The 18,897-nt window shown below is 35.5% G+C and overlaps 1 protein-coding gene across 3 annotated transcripts in view; it reads right to left on the reverse strand.

The window, feature by feature from the left end:
- Window positions 1–18,897, reverse strand: part of LOC149782051 (phosphatidylinositol 4,5-bisphosphate 3-kinase catalytic subunit beta isoform-like) — a 143,772-nt gene that overhangs the window by 99,991 nt on the left and 24,884 nt on the right. For all 3 annotated transcript variants that reach the window (XM_089933458.1, XM_089933459.1, XM_089933460.1), the window contains exons 2-4: window positions 9,676–9,954; window positions 8,610–8,705; window positions 4,759–4,891 (exon numbers count right to left, since the gene is read on the reverse strand). In XM_089933458.1, the coding sequence (XP_089789584.1) occupies window positions 4,759–4,891; window positions 8,610–8,705; window positions 9,676–9,816 (370 nt within the window). In that variant the 5' untranslated portion in view covers window positions 9,817–9,954. The remainder of the gene's footprint in view (window positions 1–4,758; window positions 4,892–8,609; window positions 8,706–9,675; window positions 9,955–18,897) is intronic.

The raw sequence follows: 18,897 nt of genomic DNA on the forward strand, positions 1-18,897 counted from the left end.
ATGGAGTTTTATTTCTGTCTGTCAATTATATTTCAAATTAAAGCTTTGTTATATTTTAATAATATTTTCAGGATAAATAAGACCTTATCAATTTTCTTGACTTTTCCCTGTTTTCTAGACAAAGTCATTTACAGCTGAGTGGTAAGAAAGACATCATTGTATTTGAAAACAAAACTTGTATCTTTTCAGGAGACATTATTTCTAGATTGATGAGTTTCAGAGTTTGGGTGAACTGATACCCTTGAACAAAAAAAATCAGGTAAAAGCCAAAAGCTGGAAGATGGGAAACAATGGTCGTTTCTCAAGTTTTGAGTGACTAAACTTCTAGAAATTTTTTACAAGTACTAAATGACTATACTTCCAAAATTATTTTACAAGTATTGAACAAGTATATTTGCAGAATTGTTTTACAAGTTTTTAGTGACTATACTTTCAAAATTATTTTAATTACAAGTATTGAGTGACTATACTTCAAGAATTATTTTACAAGTATTGAGTGACTATACTTCCAGAATTATTTTAAAAGTATTGAGTGACTATACTTCTAGAATAAGTTAACACCTGAATCAAATTTGGTTGTTTTGGCAAAGCGATATTGAGATATGCTAAGATTAATATAAACAATAATTGTGTGGCAGTATGCACAGTGGCACACATGTAAACCAATGCCAACCAGTCACACTGGACTAAGACCCTAATGACAGCACAGTTCCTTTTAGGGGGTATACAATTTATTAGGTACTTATGTCTTGGAATTTCTGTAAATAGGAAAAGGATGTGAATGCTACTTAACACACAGAAAAATTTAAATAAATGATTCCTTCCTACAAGCAATCAACAAAACCTTAAATGCAAACATGTACCCTCATCATTTACAAATTAATTAAAATGGAAAATAATTTTTTTTTAAAACTGAGATAAAATAGCATTAAATAAAGCCAAGCATATGCCAATGAGTACACTCCAGTGAAATTTAGATGTAGAGTTCCTATGTTTGAGCCCTAGTCAAAACTATAAACACAAAATTTAACTGCCACTCAGATGTCACAGATACCCTGGGGTCTGAGAATGGGCTCCATAGACAAAGATTTCCTGAAGGTTTCATATATAGCAAGTTCACATTACAAAGGACACAGGAAAGAAATAGGTTTCAGAAGTTTTGCTCCAAAAATGGAAACATGAATGGTGGATGGATGATGAACAGACAAATACTTTAAAATGCTGAAACTGAAGACAGTGAAAACCAAGAAACACATCTACAGCACTACTTGAAAACAGCACATGTACCAACTTTCAAAGTGATATTTTCAAAGGTTTGGGAGTTTTGCCCTGGAAACTAAAGTGTGAACAATTTATGGATGGATAGACAAATAGATAAAAACATCTCAACAACTAGCCTAATATATTTACTAAGATCTATTGCAACCAATAGCCTACAATATGAACATGCACTAAGCACCATCTCGACCACTAGCCTAATATATGTACTAAACACAATCTGAACCACTAGCCAAATATATGTACTAAGAACCATCTCAACCACTAGCCTAATATCTGTACTAAGCACAATCTGAACCACTAGCCAAATATATGTACTAAGAGCCATCTCAACCACTAGCCTAATATATGTACTAAGCACAATCTGAACCACTAGCCAAATATATGTACTAAAAGCCATCTCAACCACTAGCCTAATACATGTATTAGGCACAATCTGAACCACTAGCCTAATATATGTACTATATGTACTAAAAGCCATCTCAACCAGTAACCTAATATATGTACTGTATGTACTAGGAGCCATCTCAACCACACGCCTAATATATGTACTATATGTACTAAGAGCTGTCTCAACCACTAGTCTCATATATGTACTAAGATCCATCTTAACCACTAGCCCAATATATGGACTAAGAGCAATCTCAAAGACTAGTCTTATACATGTACAAAGATCCATCTCAACCACTAGCTTAACATATGCACTAAGAGCCATACCACTAGCTTAATATATGTACAAAGATCCATCTAAACCACAAGCATGATGTATTGTCTAAAACCTATCTCAACCACTAGCCTCATATATGTACTAATATGCATCTCAACCACCAGAAAAATATATGTACTAAGATCGATATTGATATCCTGAATAGTTTAATATGTGTACCAAGGCATATCTGGGCTACTGGTCTAATACAGTTTGTGTACCAAGCCATATATGTGCTACTGGTCTAATGTATGTACCAAGGCATATCTGGGCTACTAATCTAAGTACCAAAGCATATCTGGGCTACTAGTCTAACATATGTACCAAAGCATATCTGGGCTACTAGTCTAATGTACGTACAAAGGCATATCTGGGCAAAACAGCAACCTCCAAAATAGGTTATAGTGGAAAATTGGCAACATCTTCCATTGTGTAAGTTCTCTTTTCATCTGTTTATATGATGAATTAATTATTGGACATTAGGTAGTGATGTATATAGGATACTGTTGATGAAACAAATGTTGACCTAACTTCAGGTAATATACACATTTAATACAATTTCCCATTAAATGGATACACAGATAACCGATTGTTAGGACTGACAGTTGCCTGGTAGAAGTTTTCTAAAATTTGGACACCTTAACTATTCATAAGACTGAAAATTTTGGTTTATGATATTCATTTTTTTCTTCAGCTCTAAAGGTAAATGAAAATAGATTGCAATGATAATTTTAAGTACAGAGGTTAAAGATCTTACAAGCCATTAATCCATATCTTAAAAATTACCAAGCATACTCATTTTGTGACAAAGCACATCTGAGGATATTCATTTTGCAACAAAAATTCCCAAGGATACTCATTTTGTGACAAAAAGTTTTAAAAGATACTCATGTTGTGACCAAACAAATTCCCAATGATATCAAGTTTGCAAAAAAGTCCAAATTTGGGAGATAATTATTTTATTGTTGGAATCATCCCTGCATCATATTAAGTTGCAGAGTACATAATGACAAGGGCAGTGTCACTGCCAGAATAGTAACAAGAATTGTGACAAAGACAGTGTCACTGCCAGAACAGTAACAACAAACAGTTATGACAATGACAGTGTCACTGACAGAGCAATAAAAACAACAGTTATGACAAGGACAGTGTCTCTGCCAGAACAATAAAAACAACAGTTATGACAAGGACAGTGTCTCTGCCACAGCTGTAACAAGATTTATGACAAGGACAGTGTCTTTGTCAGAACAGTAACAACAAGAGCTATGACAAGGACAGTGTCTCTGCAATAGCTGTAACAAGATTTATGACAAGGAAAGTGTCTCTGCTAGAACAATAACAACAACAGTTATGACAAGGACAGTGTCACTGCCAAAATAGTAACAACAACAGTTATGACAAGGACAGTGTCAATGACAGAACAATAAAAACAACAGTTATGACAAGGACAGTGTCTCTGCCAGAACTATAAACAACAACAGTTATGACAAGGACAATGTCTCTGCCTGAAATAATAACAACAACAGTTATGACAAGGACAGTGTCACTGCCAGAACTATAACAACAACAGTTATGACAAGGACAGTGTCACTGACAGAACAATAACAAACAACAGTTATGACAAGGACAGTGTCACTGCCAGAACTATAACAACAACAGTTATGACAAGGAAAGTGTCTCTGCCAGAACAATAACAACAGTTATGACAAGGACAGTGTCTCTGCCAGAACAATAACAACAACAGTTATGACAAGGACAGTCTCTCTGCCAGAACAGAAACAGCAACAGTTATGACAAGGATACTATCTCTGCCAGAACAATAACAACAACAGTTATGACAAGGCAGTGTCTCTGCCAGAACAGTAACAGCAACAGTTATGACAATGGCAGGGTCTCTGCCATAGCTGTAACAAGATTTATGACAAGGATAGTGTCTCTGCCAGAACAATAACAACAACAGTAATGACAAGGACAGTGTCTCTTTGAGTTATGACAATAATACTGTCACTACTATAACAGCAATAACATGAATTATGACAATAACACTGTCACTGCTATAACAGTAATAACATGAATTATGACAATAATACTGTCAATACAATAACAGTAACAACAAGAGTTATGACAATAACACTGTCACTACTATAACAGTAATAATATGAATTATGACAATAATACTGTCACTACAATAACAGTAACAAGAGTTATGACAATAACACTGTCACTGCTATAACAGTAACAAGAGTTATGACAATAACACTGTCACTGCCATAACAGTAACAACAAGAGTTATGACAATAACACTGTCACTGCCATAACAGTAACAACAGGAGTTATGACAATAATACTGTCACTGCCATAACAGTAACAACAGGAGTTATGACAATAACACTGTCACTACTATAACAGTAACAACAGGAGTTATGACAATAACACTGTCACTGCCATAACAGTAACAACAAGAGTTATGACAATAACACTGTCACTACTATAACAGTAACAACAGGAGTTATGACAATAACACTGTCACTGCCATAACAGTAACAACAGGAGTTATGACAATAACACTGTCACTGCCATAACAGTAACAACAGGAGTTATGACAATAATACTGTCACTACCAGAACAGTAACAAGGGTTAATACAAGAACTATCAGAACAGCCTCAATTCAACAGAGGAAAGAATAAAACAAATGTAAAGCCCTTCCTTTCATATATTTTAGCTCAACACTAAAAACTGGCCACCACATAACACTGCACATTTGAATTCTCACCTCTCCCAATAAGTGTGCTGATTTTCTTGTCCAAGGTTTCATGCTTTTTCTCAGTCTTTTTTTCGATGACTTTTAAGAAGGTCCCAACAGGTCGAATATCACACAGTCTCAGGCTTTCATCCAGTACCTCTTCCTACAACAGAAATTAAATAAATTCATAATCCCACTTATTATTTATTACAAAATAAGAAAATTAAAACAAAAATATAATTTTATAATTACACAATCTCCCCCCCCCCCATCTCTCTCTGTGAAATGGCATATAACCTCAAGGAAGCTGTATCCTTATAATATTATATGTAACAGTTCCATGAGATTGTCTACAGTGTTACATGATGTGTACACTTTTCATTGGATTTTTCTAGAGCATTACACAATGTGTACACTTTCACTGGGATTTTTCTACATTGTTACATGTGTACACTTTTGATAGGATTTTTCTACAGCATTACACAATATGTACACTTTACATGAGATATTTATAAAGCATTACAAAATGTATATATTCTCCTTTGGATTTGTCTACATTCTTACACAATATGTACACTCTTGATAGGACTTTTCTAAGTGGCACACATACTGCAATCTACTAGATGCTTTATTTTGTTTGCATTTTTTAACTTGTTTAACCTATATTAAGGTTCCAAACAGATCATTTTTAGATATTAAAATGTCTAAAGGTATCTGATTATTTGTATTTATGAGTCTGTCATCACAAGATCCACAGTTGTCTAATCAGGCTTAATAGACGAATTATAAATCAATTCATTTTGAAATGCTATATCCAAAATATGCTTCCATTTCCCAAAAACATTTTAATGTTTTGTATAGGATTTCTGAATTACAACTGTCTCAGTGAAGGCTTGTCTTTTATATGAGGTTAAAATGTCAATTAATTTACATGCCATATGAGAGGTGGAGAATTCTATTTCTTCATTTAGAAAATATCCTGGTACATTTACACAGGTGTATCAGTACAAAATTACAGGTAGATCATTCAGGTTCTCAAGTTACACTTTATACAGTTAATTTGTACATTTTGTGTTACCCAGGTTTTCATGTCTTGGAGACAACTAAAAATCATAGTTTGAATAATAACATTGTAAAACTTCTCAAATAACTTTAATCTTCACCTTTTATCAAGCCTCAAACACTGACAACACAGAAGTTCTATGTTCCTCACCCTCAATAAGTGCAATCAACTATGAATATCACTCTTTGCTTCGAAAGCATAAGTTCAAAAGTAAGCCATTATTCACAAAATTTAAAAATCTGATGGCCGTACATTGTTTGGACTTATGGTCAGTGTCCCCCACCCCCCTTTCTCTCTCTGTTGGTTGGTCAGCCAACATGTCATCTTTATACCCCATATATATATATATATATATATATATATATATATATATATATATATATATATATCTTTTTTTTTTGGTTCATCAGTTCACTCTTAGATTCTCCACTGGTTTTGACGTACTCACTGTGCCGATTGAATGGAATGGCTATGAAATGTTCGGGACACTTGCCTTACAATGTTTGTAGTGCTCTACCTACTTCATTTAAACCAGATTTCATGTTTAAATCCAAAGCATCATATTTGTATTTAATTAATAGGAGTGAAAACAGAAGCTCAAGAAAGAAGCAAATTAACAATGTCTGAATGGATTGTGAATAGCTACAATAGTTGTAGAGCTCTATTTTGTAGCAGACACTGGGAATGGATGTGAAGTGTTAACTCTCTTCATCAATATACATTTTGATATTGTCAATTCTTTTTGGAAACATAAGCATGTGTATTTGTATGTATAAATAAAATATGTGTGCAGTATGTATACTGCATCTTTGACATACCACAAGTTGTATACATTATTCATTAAATGGAAACTTGGCAAGCCTTGTTTTCTCTTGGTATATAAAAGACACACACACGTACACACAGATCAGGATTTTGCACAACAAAACAGAAAATGTAATCATACAACACTATTTCCCATGCTCCTTGAATGTTGTTAGACTGCTCTGCAGACCAAATTAGTCCATGTATATAAAATTCAAAAATAATGGAAAAAAATCTCTGAAAATTATAATATCAAGTCATCTGCATATGCTGACAAACAAGTATACCAAATGTCAATATGCTGGCAAAGTATACCAAAAGTCATTGTCTAAGTCTAGTTATCTGCATATGCTGGCAAACAAGTATACAAAATGTCAATATGTGGCAAACAAGTATACCAAATGTCAGTATGCTGGAAAACAAGTATATCAAAAGTTATCGTCTATGTCCATTCATCTGCATATGCTGCCAAACAAGTATACCAAATGTCAATATGATGGCAAACAAGTATACCAAAAGTTATTGCCTGTGTTCATTCATCATCATGCTGCCAAACAATATACCAAATGTCAATATGCTGCCAAACAAGTATACCAAAAGTCATTGTCTAAGTTAGTCATCTACGTATGCTGACAAGCAAGTATACCAAATGTCATTTGTCTCACTTGAATTGATTTTGTTTAATCAAATTAACAATAATTTTGTCCACAACTTGCAAGAGTTAAATATTTAAATAGATGATAAAAAAACTGATGTAATGAGCTGTGAATCCACAAAGGTTGTTGTTGTTGTTTTTGTGGGGTTTAACACCATTTTTCAGCACACGACAGGCTATACATGGCGGCCAGTATTAATGGTGGAGGAAGAACCCGGGAAAACACCGGAAAGAACCACCGACCCACGAGAAGCTACTGGCAAGCTTTCTCACATACCCACATTGGCTGAATCCAAGACTCGAACCGCTGCAGACAGAGGTGAGATGGCAGTGATCGAATCCACAAAGGTAAAATTACCTTGATATAATGTGAAAAATTTATCTGCCATTCATTTAATACTTTTTTCTGCTATAGTACAAAAACAGATTCGAGATGGATGCATGGACCAGCAGCAATAAACAATATGACCATTTCTACTACTGTAGTGGAAGTGTAAAGAAACTTAGCAAAGGAAGACATCAACCTTTGATCTTCAAGTGGAATACTGGCTCTGAGACAGCTCTCAGATGTCTTCAACTCATCTCTATCACAATAAAATACAGATGACAACAAAAAGAGACCCACCAACTGGCAGCCTGTGTGAAAATACTGAGGACAATAAAAGGTACCCACTATTGGACCATCTTGTGAAGATAATGAGGAAACTAAAACAAATACCTACCATCTGGCAGTCAGGTGAAGATAATGAGGAAATTAACAAAGGACCTGCATACTGGTCATATTGCAAAAATACTGAGGAAAATAAAAAGAGACACCAACTGACTGTATTTTGAAGATACTGAGGACAATAAAAAGGACATAACACCTGACCACTTTGTGAAGGTACTACAAAGGATCCGCCATCTGGCCATCTTGTGAAGATACTGACAACAATAAAAAGAAACTACCAACTGGCCATCTTGTGAAGATACAGAGGCCAATAACAAAGGACCTACCAACTGGCTGTATTGTGAAGATACAGAGGCCAAAAAATAGACCTACCAACTGTCCATCTGGTAAAGATACAGGGGACTATAAAAAGAACATACCAACTCATCGTCTTGTGAAGATACGGTGGACAATAAAAAGTACATACCAACTGGCATCTTGTGAAGATACTGCCTTCATTTCATCTGTATCATGTCAAAACACTGAGGACAACAAAAAGGGACTCACCATCTGGCAGTCTTGTGAAGTTACTGTGGACAATAAAAAGTACCCACCATCTGGCCATCTTTTACATATACTGAGGACAATAAAAAGGACCAAACAAATGACTCTCCTGTGTGAAGATAATGAGGACAATAAAAAGGACCTACCAACTGACAGTCTTGATTCAGTATAACAAATTTGTACACATCATGTCTTTGTAACTTGCTGTACAAAGGGAACTTCTGAGCCTCTTTCCAGACATTCTGAAAATTAAAAAAAGTAATTAACAAACTGGAATTGGGTTTATGTAACACATACATACATATTTCAAAACTACTGTCCTGAAATACTGGTAAACAAATACTGGATGTATCTATGTTGTGGTATCACCTATATCAAGGTTATAAACTTATCAATATTAAGGTTATGAAGTCACCCATATCAAGGTTATGAACTCACCAATACCAAGGTTATGAACTCACCAATATCAAGGTTATGAACTCACCAATATCAAGGTTATGAACTCAATATCAACAAACATGAATGCCCCATCGATGTCCAAATGACCTAAAAGTGAAATTTAGCCATGGTGTGATGCAGAGAGAGATGGAAAAAGGAAACTACCTCTAACATTGCTGTGGTGGGACATAAAAATATAATAAACACTCAATAAAACCGCTCATTTTCAACTTTAGACTCAATCCAGTGAATAATCAGCAGATAGCTGCCATTCAGACCACCATGACTAAATATAAAATAAAGACTGAGAAGAATGCTCTATTTTCAGTCACAATTTCTCTGTCGATCCTATAGCGATTCCAATCATAGAAATAGCTGAGGCAGTCTAAATAGATCACATTTTTTTGCGAAGAAATTTCTGGTGAACAAAATGTAATATTCCTCCATTATATGCCTGGCAACATACATCCAAGTCAAATTTTTGTTTCGCTAAAAGGGCCAAGGTGATCCAAATGTAAATCTTGGCACTAAAGTTATGTCCCTGCAATAATTAGTTCTCAAAACATCAATCATATACAACAGTTTTTTAGACATGTGGTCAATTTATAACAAAGATCCTACATGTATATACTGATAAACGACAACAACAATAATACTTTTGTTTAAAAAAAGGTTAAAGAGATACTTTTGAATTGCATATGCATTGTGGGAGATTAAAAAAATGCACATCTTTAAAGAAAATCAATATTATTATCCACATGGTTACAGCATTACCTCTTTGATGATTTCCAGGGGTGTATAGAAGTCCACACTGAGCTGAACAAAACATCCATTGGGAAGTAGAAAATCCATGAAAATTTCTCCATCTTTCTCCACTTCTCCAATGTCAGGAAAGACAATGGCATCCAACTTCATTTTGTCTGCTAGCTACAGGCACCAATCTGATAAGCTACCACTCCCTGTGCAAAGCATCCATATTTTTGTCACTGCATACAGCAATTCATTACCTGTAAAGGTGCTCTGATGAAAATCTCAACCCTTCAACTAGTGCACCTGAAATCAATAAATCACATCACATAATGCATTAAAAACAAAAACAACAACAAAAACAAACATACTGCAAACACACAAAGATATGAATTAGCACATAATCACATACAACAATTCTGATGACTCATAAATCTGTAAGCTTTTTTTTATATATTGTCTAACATTTCCAAGTAATGTGTTTGTTCCAACTGACAATTATATAGATGGAAAAAATCCTAGTTCAGTAAATCAGCCACCAAAACTGGACTGGTACACTGGTGGTTGCTGGTTCAATAAAAGTGTTACAGACAAATATACACTGATGTGTTACAGATAAATAAGCAGTGAAGTGTTACATACAAGTAAGCACTAATGTGTTACAGGCAAATAAGCCCTGATGTGTTACAAACAAATAAGCACTGATGTGTTACAAAAAAGCACTGATGTGTTACATCCAAGTAAGCAAATAAGCACTGATGTGTTACAGACAAGAATTGATTGATTGTATGTTAGGCTATTTAGCTCCATACAAAAGGTTATGTGTAGGATCATTTAAAAGTAATCAAAAGTTTTGTATCAACCAGCGATAAAAAAAATCAAACAGTTAAAATTAAAACAATAAGATGGTAAGGGTAATATATAAATCTTTCCAATCAATGGGTAGTGTAAATGGTGTATGTTAATGAAGATTTAAATGAAGAGGTATTGAATATAAAGAACAGTATATACTTTACATATAAATGCTCAAGGTGATAGCATAAAAGTTACATCTTAGAATAAATGTTTACTTCTTTCAGGAATTTAAAAATACAAGAGACGTTTTATGTATCAAAAAGTTCCTTCATGTCATACACATTGTAGTACTGCTCATGTGTATGATGAAGGTCAAAACACTCTATCATAAAGTGCTTAACAGTGAATGGTTCATTGCAAGAAACACACTCTGGTGCATCTTCACGTTTTAGCATGTGGGAGTGGGTTATATAGGTATGACCAATTCAAATTCTTGCAATGACTACCTACGGATGCTTCTGTATGAAGGAGTCCATTCTCCTAGGGTGGCTTGATTGCATGAAGTTTGTTATTCACTGCATGATACCTGCCACTTCTGACGTAAAGACTCTTTGATACTAGGTTTAAAATCAGTGTACAGTATTTCAAAATCATATGGTTCAATGGATAGGGCCACTTTAGCAGCGTGATCTGCTTTTTCATTACCTTTAATACTAATATGGCTAGGTAACCAACAGTAAACTATATTGTGGGAGGTCCTCAGCTCAGTATTTTTGATGTGAATATTGGTTAAAAATGGGTTTTCCAGTTTTTTGTGTCGTCATGAAGTACTGACAGTGAGTCAGAGAAGACGATGCTGTTTAAATTACTTTTGCTTTCAATATATTGCAGAGCAAGATCTGGTGCTCTGATTTCGGCTGAAAAAATTGATGTACCATTCGGTAAGCAAACTTCTGTTGTGTGTTTTCCACTAACGAAGGCTGCAGCATCATTTTCCTCATCCTTTGATCCATCTGTATAAATTCTTGTGTAGTATTTAAATTTGGTGAGGAGTTCATGATAAGAGTTGTGGAATATGGTAGGGTTTGTCTCAGATTTATTTTGGTTGCTTAAGTAGCCAGGGAGGTGTTTTGGAGATGGATGTTTTCTGAATTCTAAAAAGATAAATTTTTATACTGTCTAGGCTGGATGATATTCTAATGCCAAAGGAAGGTATGGCATTTGGTTTATTTTCATGTACGGTTTTGTACTTCTCTACGATGTGATAAAGGTCACAGGTTCATTCGCTTCAGCGACAAGGCTTTCACATGAGGATGTCTTAAATGCTCCCAGAGCTAGTCTTATTCCTTGATGATGAATTCAATCAAACATCTTCAAGTATTACTTTCTAGCTGAACCATAAACAAATAATGCAACCATAGTCCAGTTCGGAGCAGATAAATGTTCTATAAAAATTTGAGAATGACTTTTCTATCAGCACCCCAGTCAGTGTGTGCTACTACTTTAAGTAGATCTAAATTTTTCAAGCATTTAGCTTTCAAGTTCTTTATGTGTGGAATAAAAGTCAGTTTACTGTCAAAGATAATACCATAAAATTTTGTTTCCTTAACAACTGGAACAGGTGTTCCATTCAGTGTGAGTTTAGGTTCATCATGATGTCTTTGTAACTGACAGAAATGCATGCATACTGTCTTTTACTTTGAAAATTTAAAACTGTTGGCATTAGCCCAATTTTGGATCTTGTTTAAATTTTGCTGTAGTTGTCTTTCAAATGTATGCATGTGCTTTGATTGATAACATATTAAGAAATCATCAACATATAGAGAACAATCGACACCAGGAGCTAAACACTAGGTGATGCTATTAATTTTGATGTTAAACAGCATTACAGCTAAAATACTGCCCTGGGGCACACCCATCTCTTGCTCATACATATCTGAGAGGATAGAAACCACTTGTACCTTGAATTCCCTGTCTGAAAGTTTGATATAAAAGAGGGCAGATGGCTTTTTAGACCCAGATCTTGCAGGTCATTCAGTATCCCATACTTCCATGTCGTGTCATAGACCTTTTCTAAATCAAAGAAAACCGCAAATAAATGTTCCTTCTTGATAAATGCGTCGCAAATAAATGTTTCCATTCTAACCAGATGATCATTGGCACTACAGCCATATCGAAAGCCACTTTGGAAAGGAGATATTAAATTGTTAGTTTCCAAGTACCATACAAGCCAAGAATTGATCATTTGTTCCATTGTTTTACATACAAAGCTCGTCAGAGCAATGGGTCAATAGTTGGTAGGATCTGTGCTATCTTTACCTGGTTTGGGAACTGGTATTACTGTTGCTTCTTTCCAAATGTTTGGTACATTACCAGTAATCCATAAATCATTGAAGATTTCCAGGAGAACTGTTAATGATGTTTCTGGTAGGTGTTTCAGAAACTGGTAATGTATTTCATCAGGCCCAGCGAATGTATCATGGGCCTTGTTCAAAGCTTTCATAAGCTCCAACAGTGAAAATGGTTGATTATAACTTTCTGAGTTATTCGATGTCAGTTTCAACCTTGTCTTTTCTTTTTTTATTTTTTAATCTTCAGAAGGCTTCTGAATAATTAGACGATGAGGAATTTTTAGAGAAACTATCAGCAAGTATATTAACTATGTCATGTTTGGAACTGAAATTCTTCTTTAGTTTCAGATGTCGAAAAGAATTGTATTTCCCTTTCCAGTTATTCTGCAGATCGTGTCCGAAACTTTCTTTATAGAGGAATGAGATTTTAAAGTTGAAACATATTTTTTCCATGATGCTCCTTTACTTTCTTTGTTGTGGTAGTCCACAGGGGTCTGTTCTTGGACCTGTTCTCTTCATTCTATACACTCAGCCGCTCTCAAGTGTCATAGATCATCATCCAGTGTCTCACCAATTGTATGCTGATGACGATGACACCCAAATATACAAATCTAGCCACCAAATTGAAGTTGATGCTACCATCCAAGGTTTAGAGAGGTACATTTCTGATGTGAAATCATGGATGACATGGAACAAGCTGCAGATGAATGATGATAAAACTGAGGCCATTCTGATCACAACACAAAGACTTTCTCATTCACATCCTTTACCTCAAACAATAAATATCAGCAACACCAACATTAAATTCACACAATCAGTACGAAACCTAGGTGTTACTCTGGACAGTACTCTCACATTGTACCAACATGTCATGAACATATGCAAGGCTGCATATCTTGAGCTGAGACGCATCAGCTCAATTTGCAAATATCTTTCAGTTGATGCCACTAAAACACTTGTGTGTTCATTAGTACTTTCAAGACTGGACTATTGTAACTCAATTCTGTCTGATTCATCTCAATATCTGCTCTAGAAACTTCAAAAAGTTCAAAACACAGATGCTCAGATCATACTTAGAGTATCATGATCGGAGCACACCTCCCCACTGCTCTGTACCCTACACTGGCTATCCATTCGATCCAGAATCAAACACAAAATTTGTTCTCTGTGCTACGTTTCACTGTCGGACTCTAGTCCAACATACCTATCCGACCTCACATGTGTACACACCAGCAAGATACTTACGCTCCTCTTCTGACAATCGTATACTCATTATTCCAAGTATGAAAACAAAGTCATATGGACAGCGTTCTTTTGCATACCATGGCCCAGCAACGTGGAATGAATTACCCACTGAACTTAGACACAAAGACACAGTGATCACATTCAAGAGGGCTCTCAAAACTCACTTATTTTGACTGCAAGAACAAACTTAAAGACCTAATAATGTTTCCTACCTTAAATATTCTCAGAATGTTTTTTAATGTTTTCTAATTTCATGGTGTTTGTTTCTGTAATCATATCATTATATGTTTTTTATCTTATAGGTGTTGTCTAATGTTGTAAAGCGCTTAGAGCTTCTAAAGATTAGGCGCTATACAAAGTCCTCATTAGTATTATTATTATTATTTGTGCGGCAAGCTTTGGCTCGAACAATACGGTACTTAGTTTAATTTTCGGGTGTTGGACGATTATTAAATTGTCTCAATGCTTCTCCGTCTTGTCTAATGGTTTCTTTACATTCTTTGGTAAACCATGGTTTTTGGGTTCTTTTACAGTTTGGTGAGGTCTAGGGAATGGATTCTTCTGCAATCTCGATTAAAACAGAAGTAATATATTGAATAGGGTCAATGTTGTTTAAAACAGTATTCCTGTTAAGCCTAGCTGTACAAAGTGTTTCAAACTTGGCCCAGTCGGCTTTATTTAAATTCCATTGTGGAATTGCTTCATCAATTGTAATGTTGATTTTGTTAAGAGAGATTGGAAAGTGATCACTGCTGTGAAGGTCATCAGCGCCCTTCCAATTATAATCCAAAAGGAGTGAAGGAGAACAAATTGTCAAATCAATACACATGTTTATGTACTCGTTCCTGGGTGTAAATATATCAGTGATTTGGTATTATATAGACACAAGTCGTTTCTAGAAATGAAATCTTCAACCTTTTTGCCCCTGTAGCTTATGTAGTTTGATCCCATAAAATGTTCCAAGCATTAAAATCCCCGAGTAGAACAAATGGGGCATGCAGTTGTTGAACAAGGTTGTCTAAGTCATTTGGTACTAGGTTGGTGTTTGGTGGTATATAAATAGAGAAAAAGTAAATCACTCAATGTAGATTGACGCTTACAGCAATGGCTTGTAAATCTGTGTTAAGGGAATGACGCTATGAGGAGCCCTATCGTTTACAACAGAAACTCCTCCTGAGGCTCTGTCACCAGTTTTGGAGTAGGTGTTAAAAAAGGAGTAGTTTTTAAGTGTGATGTTGTCTATATCTTTTAAAAATGTTTCCTGCAGGCATAGTATATGTTTGTTTAAAAGCAGAAGAATGTCATTGTAGTTGGTTTCTTCTGCACACATATCCTCAAAGTCTCCAAACCTGTTGTGCGGCTTTATGGGTCTATAGACCCCTTTTGCAGCCTATTTGTTAGCAACAATTTTTTTTTACTGTTTGGTGATTTTGGCGGTGGAGTGTTGCTGAAGGTTGTTTGAGTCAATATTGAGTTTTTCGGAGGTTCACAATGTGGGATGTTTGAGCTGGATGGTGATTCAGGTGGGTTTGTTTGGGTTTGGTTGTCTTTCGTTGATTTTGGACTGTTTTTTACTACAGTTGAGAAAGGCAGGCCAGGGAAGTTATAGCGTGTACAAGCTTCCTGGCCTCTGGATAGAGGATGCTGTAGGTGTACTGAATCCTCTGCACTTCCTTCTCTTGTTTCCAGGTGTCACAATCCTTTGAATTAGCATGGCTCTCCTTTCCACAGTTGATGCAATGCGGAATGGCTCTGCACTTGGATTCCCAATGAGAAGGGTCTCCGCATCGGCCACGTACTTGGCTTCTCAAGCATCAGTCTTCATGATGGCCATATTTGTTATATTTGAAGCATTGAAGAGGATTCGGTATAATATATATCTCAACCCTGACTTGTAAAAATCCAACTTTGACCACTTTAGGTACTGTTAGTTTCTTGAAGGTGAGTATAATGGTGTTGATGTCCTGCAGATTGTTGTTTCGTTTGATACGAATTCTACTGACTGCAGTGGCACCTTCATTTTTCATCCCTTCAATGATTTCTGTGTCACTAACTTCAACCAAGTCACTGCAACGAATGACGCATTTTGGTGCATTATGTGACGTGTGTGCAAAACAAGTTACTGGAATGTCATGAAAAGTTTTAATATTTTGGATGTTCTCAGTACATGTATGTTCTTTATGTTCGCACTCCACAAGTAGACCACCTGATTTCAGTTTTTTAAAACTTTTGGACTTGCCGACTAATCAAAGTATAGTCTTTTCTACTATAAATGGCCATAGTGCGGCAAGTGGTTTAGCTTCATCTCTGGATTGGATGACCATGAAGCAAAGAAAAGATTCCACGCCATATGGTTCATCGTCAGAGTCTGAAATAGTTTTTATTCTCTTCAGCTGATTTTTTTTGCTTTGATTTTCTATTTTTTGTTTTTTAGTTACTTCATCACCCATGCTCACCCACCCACCACAGAGTCCAACAAGGGGACACTTTTCAAGCACTAGGGATACACAGGTGGTATACTCAGCAGGTAAGATTACCTCCCGATTGACCCGTTAAGCCACCGCCTTCTAGCAAGTCTTCCGAGAATACGAGAAAGTAAAACTAAAGTGGTAGACAGTAGGGGCAATGGTGGTATCAAGAGAGATACATGGAGAAAGAGAAAGTGAGCAAGTAAATTAAGACCACCTAGGGATTGGCATGACCAGCTGATTTGTCTAGACAAGGTCCTCCTGACCACTCGTCTAGGAGAAGAAGAGGCCAAAGTAGTGTATTGCACTGGAAAGCCTCTGCTCAACTACCAGGATCCATTCCTCCCCCGACATGGGATGCAACCCACGACAAACAGCTTGGCTCTACTTAGTCGCTTTCTACGACACATAGTGAGGACACATTGGGCCAATTCTACAACCCCGGACACACAGGGGGATGTTACAGACAAATAAGAACTGATGTGTTACAGACAAATAAGCAGTGATGTGTTACAACCATTATGTGCACTGATGTGTTACAGACAAATAAGCACTGATTTGTTACAGACAAATAAGCAGTGACGTGTTACAATAATCATGTGCACTGATGTGTTACAGACAAATAAGCAATGATGTGTTACAGACAAATAAGAACTGATGTGTTACAGACAAATAAGCAGTGATGTGTTACAACCATTATGTGCACTGATGTGTTACAGACAAATAAGCACTGATTTGTTACAGACAAATAAGCAGTGACGTGTTACAATCATCATGTGCACTGATGTGTTACAGACAAATAAGCAATGATGTGTTACAGACAAATAAGCAGTGATGTGTTACAATCATTATGTGCACTGATGTGTTACAGACAAATAAGCACTGATCTGTTACAGGCAAATAAGTATGCAATAGTTCCAATGTTTGATGAAGAGGCGAGATCCCAAACCATCTACAAAGGTTTGGGCCACACTACTGTACACACTCTTGAAGTTCAATGTCAAAGAACATATGTAATACCAACTCTACACACTCTTGTTGATCAATGTCAAGCCTGTATAATATCAACACAACACAATTTTGAAAATCAATGTTAAACCTATGTAATACCAACTCTACACACTCTCGATCAATGTCAAACCGGTATAATACCAACACAACACACTCTTGAAAATTAATGTCAAACCTTGTAATACCAAGACTACACATCCTCGATGATCGATGTCAAGCCTGTAAAATACCAACAAAACACACTCTTGATCATGAATGTCAAACCTATGTAATACCAACACAACACTCTCTTAACAATCGATGTCAAACCGGTGTAATATGTAATACCAACACCACACACTCAAGATAATCGATGTCAAACCTATGTAATGCCAACACTACACACTCTTGACAATCGAAGTCAAACCCAAGTAATGATAATGCCATATTCTTGTGACAATGTCAAACTTATGCAACAGTAAGACTATATACTCTTGATGATCAATGTAAAACCTATGTAAAAGTAACACAGTACTACATACTCGTGACAATCAGTGTCAAATATATGTAACAGTATGGCTACATTGACAATTGATGTCAAACTAATGTTAAAAGTTCCCTTAACCAAGGTCTAATGATCATTAGATCTATGATGCTTGTTTGCCTGGAATCTAATAACACTTTATTCTCTGGCTTTATATATATATATATATATATATATATATATATATATATATATATATATATATATATATATATATACATACAGTATAAGGATAAGTCATGTTAGTACATTTCAAAAATATGAATCATTACTATTGTTTTCCTTACAAAATCCCATTATTTTACTAATATCAGTAGGTTACATAATACCTCAGCATATAATCTAACAACAGTAATAGCGTACGTGTTTGCATACTGTACTTGAATAAACTCTATACTTTTGAGTGCCACCATGTACTCTTGCTATCCTAATACCACCATCTTTACCCTTCAAGTCTTATCTAAGTTCTTTGTATGCGTCAAAAGAGCGTCTGTTAAATGACATGTAATCTATCATCTTATGATTGCATGCTATGTATGTTTTAATTATCTGTTTCAGTTATTTTCAGCTGAAAAATTCTGTACATTTAATGTACCTGCTGTAAACAACAACAACAATAATAATAATAATAATAACAATAACGTGAAATTGAAGTTAACAACTCTTAAACTGATATGATTCTGTATTGTGCATTAGGATTATGATAATTGTGTCAAGTTTTCGTAAAATGGGTCATGAGAACTTGAGTTCTGGTCTGGAATGATAGGCAAAAACCAAATTTATTTATATAAACATCCAACTGTACCTTCAAGATACAGCCCCCAAATCAACTGTGGTCTTTCTTGGGCAGAGGAAA

The sequence above is a fragment of the Sinohyriopsis cumingii genome, chromosome 15, assembly GCF_028554795.1.
Source record: "Sinohyriopsis cumingii isolate HCF-2022 chromosome 15, ASM2855479v2, whole genome shotgun sequence".
NCBI classification, from domain to species: Eukaryota; Metazoa; Mollusca; class Bivalvia; order Unionida; family Unionidae; genus Sinohyriopsis; species Sinohyriopsis cumingii.